The sequence below is a fragment of the Grampus griseus genome (genome assembly GCF_964374135.1).
Source record: "Grampus griseus genome assembly, chromosome: 1".
Lineage (NCBI taxonomy): Eukaryota > Metazoa > Chordata > Mammalia > Artiodactyla > Delphinidae > Grampus > Grampus griseus.
This window is the reverse complement of record NC_139017.1, coordinates 74197696-74205252: the sequence shown is the minus strand read 5'-3', so window position 1 is coordinate 74205252 and position 7557 is coordinate 74197696. Positions and strand designations below refer to the sequence as shown.

The window sequence follows — 7557 nt, the reverse complement described above, 5'->3', positions numbered from 1 at the left end:
TCAGACTAAGTAGTCATCTTCAAGGTTATCATCACCAGACACAGAGGCAGCTTCTATGTAGGGGAAATGAGGATAAAGTCAGACACTGCCCTAATTTAGCAGGCACTGCCACTGAGGCTCAGGGGAAAAAATGGGCTTCTTGGTGCTCGATGACCACCTGGGTTAAGAGGTAAGTCTTAACAACCTCCCTAGTTGGAGAGGCTGATTAAGAAATGGTAACGTCCAGAGATGCTCTAGGGAGAAAATGCTGTTTGTACCTAATAAACTGAGGCAGGACAGGGTATGCGCCATCTCTCCAGGACTCTTCTTGGTCTCAGTGACCGTGCTGCGGAGAGAGACATCTGTTTCTGTGGCCTGAAGGGATGAAAACAAGAGAAAAAGGAAGAATGTGTTTGGCTGGTGGGAAAGGAGAAGCCGCCCCATCATTTTGCTCACAGAATCCGGTTTGGCTGCTGAGGCACACAAGGTCTTCTCTGACCAACTAGTGGAGCAACTCAGAGTCCTTAAGAGAAGAGAACGCTCTACAAACTCTCATGCACGACTAGAAGCCCTCTTGTCTCAAGGCACCAGATTTGCCCCAAAGCAGCACCCTGAATGACTACAATGCTCACTCACCACATTGGGCGACGTTACTGGGACAGCTCTGTTTTCTTCCACGTCTTCAGGAAGCTCAATTGCGTATCCTTTACGAACTAATTCTAACCCAATATCAAGTTTCTGAGAAGAAAGATGAAAAGGGAACGATGTTCTCTCTGAAGGAAGGGCAAATCAGAGGAAATAGGGCAGAAGAGCTAGGATTGATACTTTAAAAAATTCCTTTGGTGGTTCAGTAAGCAGGATCTTATGAGTTAGGAATATCATCAAATAAGGGTTTCTGGGAGAGAAAAAGTAAATGAGGCTATAAATACACTGAAGAGACAGTGAGCAACGTGTGAACCCCAGTCTTACCTTCCCATTGCTAGTGTCGTATAAGTGGATCTTGGGCCAAGTTGAGATCCCAGACTGGACGTAGCTAGAGATCTTGGCCACCAGGGGCTTCCACCCAGCACAGTGAGTGAGTCTGTCAAACTCATCCAAAGCTTCCTCTTCCCATTGTTCACCTCATAAAAAATTGTAGAGAGAGCCTAAGAAGGGGTCAGTGCTGACGGGGGTGGGATTATGTCCTGGAGGAAAACCGGAACTACCTTTGTCTACTTCAAAAGGCACCTATGTCTGACTGCCAGGCACGTTTCTGACCGTTGCTTTCTAGCACTGGTGATGAAAAGGCACCTGAGTCCCCAGAACTCAAAAAGCCTGGGAATGTGAGACTCCCTCCCACGTGCTCTATGAAAGTTATTCTATATGGAGGCAAAGTCAATAGGTAATAGGACTAATTTACCTGAGGGGGCTATCCGTGCCAGACTACACTCTATTGCTTGAAATGGAAGGCTTAGGAAGTCACTCCTAAAATGAAAGAAATTCAAATTAGAATCCTAGTGCCAGAAGGGCCTTCTTATATTCCTGGCTTCTAGACAGCAGTTAGCGCTGCAGAAGATGATAATCATCTGAGCACTGTAAAGAGGTTCTCTTCCAACGCCTCCTGGTGATAAGTGCCAACAGCTCACCACCCTACGGCCAGGACTGAGTCAGTAAGTGAGACTCCAGCCTGACTCCAGCCTGTCCCCCACGCTGACCTGAGCACCCTGAGGTCCCTCAGTGGACAATATCCATTATCTCCAAAGTCAACGAAGTAGAGGTCCAGGTTCCCATTCTCCAAGGTGCCAAGGACTCGGGCTCGATACCAGGAACCATTTGTAGGTAAAGGTGCTGCGACAATGTCTCCTACATGCACAGTCAAGTCTTCAGGCTACACAAGGGGATGAGGAGGCAGGAGAGGGCAGAGTTAGGAAGGGGTAGGCCAAAAAGTAAACCGTGGATACCAGAAGGAAGGAAGAACAAGCTGCTGCTCCACAGAAAAGGGAAGAGAATATGTCACAATGAAAAAGATATGCCCGCTTTCCATCAAACCCCTGCCCTGTCCCTATGGCAACTCACCAGACTATTTTCATAGTGCTGGGTCATCTCCCTGACAAGCTTATCCAGTTGCAGGCTGCGGGAGCCAATGATTTGGATCCAGAAGTGGTTAGGATGTTCAGAGGCAGAGACATAGACTTCTAGGAATTCATCAGCATGGAAACTGAAGTCTGGACTGGGGACTAACCACAGGGATAAGCAAGTTAAGCTGCAGAATCATTATTACCTAATATGGTGACCATTACTAGAATCATCTCTGGTTGAAATGGGAAGACTGCATCAGGAGGGTGAGAGGTACAAATACCCAGTGGCTACCACCATTTAAAAATGGCTAGAGTGACAACTAGATGCATCATACAAGAACATCCTGAAGAAAAATACTAAGCTATGTTCTGTTCCTTTCTATGTATCTGAGTAATAAGAGTTCGGTCACATTCTTAGTCATCTGCCACATATTCAAATCAGCCACCAGTTATAATGAAGGGAAATCCCCATATGCTAGCTGCAGCATGGACCAGGGAGAAGATACATGGACAGATGTGGGCCTGTTCCAGATCCCTTTCTACCACTGACTCATTATGTGACCCTGGACAAGTCTATGAACCTCTTAGGGGCCCTGGTCTTCCCTGCCCACCTATACATAGAAGAAACAGCCCACAGCCTTTTTATTCTTCTTGAATGAGGTAGATCTTTTAAAACAGTAATGATTCAGGAAAAAAACTGGACTCAGTATTTTACTTATTTAAATAAATAGGTCTGGAGGAAGAATACCATGTAATTCAATTATTTGATCTATTATCACAGACTAGTTTCCTGTGAACTAGCATATTTCTATATTGTTTTCTAAAATTAGCTGGTTTGTATTCAGAAAAAAAGTATTTGTGCTTAGTACTAATCCCAAGTAAAATATTGCCAGAAAGTCCTATCTGTGATTAAAGACTTGTAAGTGTAGTCGAGAAAATAGAATTTTTTTTTATTGTTTCCTATTTTGGGTTATCTAAGCCACTTTTTCTATCTTCCATATGGCTCATGGGTTCCCTCTTTCTTACATACTTTCAAACATGGATGTCTCTGGACTGGTCTGGGCTCCAAACTTCTGAAGGTTGTCATCATTAGGTTTCCTGCAGGAACGCTCTTCTGGTCCTACAACAGACGTGTCGCCACCTCCTCTGCGGGGAGGAACTGCCAGAGGTGCAGCCTGCTCCAAGCTAGTGCCAGTGTTTTTCCATAAAGCTGGCTTTCCAGCCCCAGCTGGCTCTGTCACTTCCTCTCTTCTTACGCTGATTGGCTGCTTCCGTGGGACTCTGGTTTCTGCAGAATGAGCAATTCTCTTCCTAAGTTCTTCATCTTCTGAAACTTTCTCCAGTATCAAATGCTGTGGAAAATAAGACAAGGGATGATATCTACGTGGCCAGATATTGACCTGGGATGGAGTAAAGTGTTCTTCTCACTCTTAGATACAATTCAAATCTATCAGCTACTTGCCTTAGCTGCTGCCACCTCCTTCTGTGTTCCTGAGATTTTTATAAGTCTTGATAGTAGCAATGTCCCCTCTGATTCTTTGTCACAGTTTATTTTGGCTCCCGAGGCCTTACAGATAGAACGAATTGTCTCGCCGCCTCTCCCTGCATTGAATAATACATAAAAACCTGTCCTTCCCTCCTCAGTAACCTTAACTACTAGAGACACCACTGTTTTGTACATACTAGGAGGGGAGAGTCAGTTCTCATTTTCAAACTAAACAGAATGGAAGATAGTGAATGGAAAGCAGGAGCTACTGAAATCTGTACTATACTAAGGGGAATACTGGATTATTTGCTCTATCCATTTTATTTAAATTCTACACATTGGCTAGGTTAATGTGGTCATGTCACTTGCATTTTTTGGCCACTCGGCATACTTTACATCCCCACTTCATTAGAAGATACCCTACACGGTGTGTGAAACACTGGACCAGGAACAGGACATTTCTCTGCCTCTTCCAGCAGCGTAAGGAATGCTCCATGGGAAGGCATAATAGGTGCTTTCTAGAGCACTGTCTTGAAAGATTTGGGATAAAATGAGCATCCTTAGCTTCCCTTTAAAAATCTGAGGTAAATACATTTACCTGAACCCTTCTGGAACCTATTTGTAAGGTTCAGATCATACAACTTCTTGAGATAATGAGTTTTGCTTTACCACTGATTTTACTTCTGTAAAAAAGTAAAGCTCTGGTCTCAATGTCCCTGCCTTTTTTTCTCAGCAAGGTGAAGCGAAGTAGGTCAGGAGAAACCCTTGGGAAGGTGTGAAAGAAAGGCAAAGGTAAACAAAAAAGGAAACAGCAGAGGAAGCTGTCCAGTGGTACCTATGATTCTGCCCACAGATCTCTGGGGAACTGAGAGCTGCTCAGACACTGGGGTACTCTCAGTCAGGATCTGATGAATTGCTGCTTTGGCCTTGCACACCTGAACAGGAAAACCACTGATAAGCAGCACCCGCTCATCTCCTACATCCTCCGTGTCCACATCGATCCGAGCACCTGTCTGTTTTCGTAGCTGCAGAGAAAAGGATATGTGGTAGTACACTCTGGATGAGCTCTCATCTGGGTCAGCTAAGGATACTCTAAACCTAACCCTGGAGGTAGACGGAACTGGACACAGTAATCAGTGAAATCAGGGTGCTATAAGCAGTCCTCAATTACGTGTACTTATGGAAGGAGATTAGAGACAAAGGTAACCCCAAATAGCAGTTAATCCAAAACAGTTTCTGTGTGTTTAGAACACTCTTTCCCCCTAATTTGGATTAGAGAATCAATTATTTTATTTCACTGACATTCCAACTGAACAACAGGAGATGGTAAAAAGAATCAGGGAGCAATTAATTAGTTACTGTCAATTAATGAGAGTTCATAATTCCATAGTAGAAAGGAATGATTCAAGCTATACCAGGCTGAGAATCATCCAATTAAAAATCCCCATTTCAAGTTAAGTCACCCATTCTCTAGGGAGAAGTACTCATCTCTAGAAGGAAAACAGCAGTTACCTAATAAGTTCCTGTATTTTTTCTGTTTAAAATATACATGGTGTGAGTGGGTTTTATGGAATGGGGGCAAAGAAGGGAAAGCAGAATCAATCCCTGGGAAAGCCGTTGCCTGCTCACACAGTTACCTGTTTAATATTGGCTCCTTGCCGGCCAATGATGAGCTTCACAGCCTCCTGGGGGACTCGCATCTCTATCTCGATGTCATCCTCCCCAACAAATGTCAGCCGCTCTTCTGCATAGATCGTCAGATCATACTTAGATAATACCCAAAGCTACTACCTGCCCTCCCCTGAATCTAGCTATCAAAGAGATGTGGATGCAAGAGATAAACTGAGGATTTCAACCATAAAGAGAAGGAGAAGTAGCATCTGAGTGGGAATTAAAAGGTCCTGAAAGACCAGAAGATGGGCATTCTCTCTGGGCTACTGTTTTCATATGCTAAAACACGGAAAGTCATTTGGTTCTGCAAGGAAGGAGTGATGGATTCTGGGCAAACTACTTCCCCCAAGACACGACTCCTGGAGAAGAATGAAGGCTAGAAGTTGCCTGAGGAGCCCACTAGGTTCAGAATTTCTCTCGTCTGTATGTAAATCATTTCTCTAGGTCCTACTCCCTAGGTCCAACCTGTGGGGAAACTGGACTGGACAGTTAGCCTTCTAACAATAGAAGGAAAATATAAACAAGTGTATGGGTATAAAAGAAGGAGAAAGAAAGAACCCATTGTAGTGCTGGTGTTGCTGAAGGGAAGAGATCAAAAGAATGATAAAATGAGTTCTTTATTTCACAGACTAGCTTCACATTAACATAGAAGAGAAAAAACTTTGTTCCAAAGATCCCTCACAGGGACTTCCCTGGTGGTGCAGTGGTTAAGAATCCACCTGCCAATGCAGGGGATGCGGGTTCGAGCCCTGGTCCGGGAAGATCCCACACGCTGCGGAGTAACTAAGCCCATGTGTCACAACTACTGGAGCCCACGCACCTAGAGCCCATGCTCTGCAACAAGAGAAGCCACCACAATGAGAAGCCCGTGCACCACAACGAAGAGTAGCCCCCGCTCGCCGCAACTAGAGAAAGCCCGCGCGCAGCAACGAAGACCCAATGCAGCCAAAAATAAAAAATAAATGAATTTATTTAAAAAAAAAAAAAAAAGATCCCTCAGAGAAAGCCAATTACATCCCAACAAATGATACCCAGTCTGGAAGGAAAGTTTTCATTTCAATTTAACAAGGCCAGAACATAGATTAAACATTTCCGTATGTACAGTCATGGATTCACATACCTCTGCTTTCCCTATATCTGCGGTATAGGATATAGGCAACCACTGCACTGGCTGGGATCCCGAGGCCCAGTGCTATTTTCTGAATAGTGGACAAACTTGTCCAAGAAGTCCGTTCAGTGGACATTTTCTGCTGCCTCCTAAAATAAGCAAATGAAGGAAAAGGAGCTTTCATACAAATTTTATGACAGGTAGAGAATGGGAACACATTACAATATTAAGAAGAATATTACTGCCTAATTTCCCATTTCAAGAGCTTGAGCAGTCTCAAAGTCTACTTCATGTGAAAGTCTCGGTATTTTTTTTTTTTTAAAGTTAGCTAAGGGACACATATACATACAACTAAATAGAAGGTTACTTCTCCCTCCCCAATTCCCCCAAAGAGAACTATACACTGATCAGTTTTAAAAGACAAAGGAACAAAAAATGAAATGAATCAAATATTTTTAAAAATTTAGTTTTCATATCAAACTATTTAAAATTCCTTATATGTGCACTTCTATACCTCCTGGTCTTTCCAGAAGCTGTTCTCTCTGCAAGGAATGGCTTTCCAGGCCTAGTTTCAGGCTTTGCTACTTCTACTTTTCTTTCTTGCAAGTGTGGTCTATTTACTATCTGTACTCCGTATTTCTACTTACTCCTCATCTAACAGTGAAATGGGGTTCTCTCCTGTTCCTTCATCAAAACTACAACTTCCCAGGTAATCAACCTAGATGGCACATATAAGCCTTAACTAATCTTACCTCTGTGCCCTCTTTCCCATGGTTCTTCCTGTTTACCTGGAGGAGTCTTCTGAGTTTTGAGCTTGTCTTCCAGTGGCCTCTATCCATTGCTATTGTCAGTCTGCTCTCTTTGGGCAATTTTATTCATACTTGAAGCTTGAACTACTACCTATATGCTAATGAGCCCAATATTGTACCTGAATTGATTCAGAAGCTCATCAAATCTCACTTAGACCACTGCAATGGCCTTCTTGCTGTTAGTCTCTCTCTGACGCTGTGTCTTCATTTTGCTGCCTAGCATATATATTTTTTTAATTTATTTATTAAATTTATTTTATTTATTTATTTTTGGCTGTGTTGCGTCTTCGTTGCTGCGCATGGGCTCTCTCTAGTTGCAGTGAGCGGGGGCCACGCCTCGTTGTGGTACGCAGGCCTCCCCTCGTTGCAGTATGCGGGCCTCCCATTGCGGTGGCCTCTCCTGTTGCGGAGCACAGGCTCTAGGCGCGAAGGCTTCAGTAGTTACGG

The 7557-nt window shown here is 43.7% G+C and overlaps 1 protein-coding gene across 2 annotated transcripts; it reads right to left on the bottom strand.

The window, feature by feature from the left end:
* TDRKH (tudor and KH domain containing) lies at positions 1 to 6452 on the bottom strand (the record flags this gene model as incomplete). 2 transcript variants are annotated; one of them, XM_082662445.1, is made up of 12 exons in its annotated part: positions 1 to 53; positions 258 to 354; positions 616 to 717; positions 949 to 1100; positions 1379 to 1443; positions 1674 to 1846; positions 2035 to 2195; positions 3067 to 3388; positions 3499 to 3638; positions 4358 to 4547; positions 5160 to 5266; positions 6314 to 6452. In XM_082662445.1, 12 exons carry the CDS (start codon positions 6435 to 6437, stop codon positions 1 to 3), a joined length of 1686 nt encoding a protein of 561 aa, XP_082518571.1. The 2 variants fall into 2 exon arrangements, with proteins under 2 accessions (XP_082518571.1, XP_082518572.1); XM_082662446.1 differs by lacking the exons at positions 1 to 53; positions 258 to 354; positions 616 to 717; ... (3 more) ...; positions 2035 to 2195; positions 3067 to 3388 and having other exon boundaries at positions 3585 to 3638; positions 4458 to 4547; positions 6314 to 6437.
* Positions 6453 to 7557: the final 1105 nt, after the last annotated feature.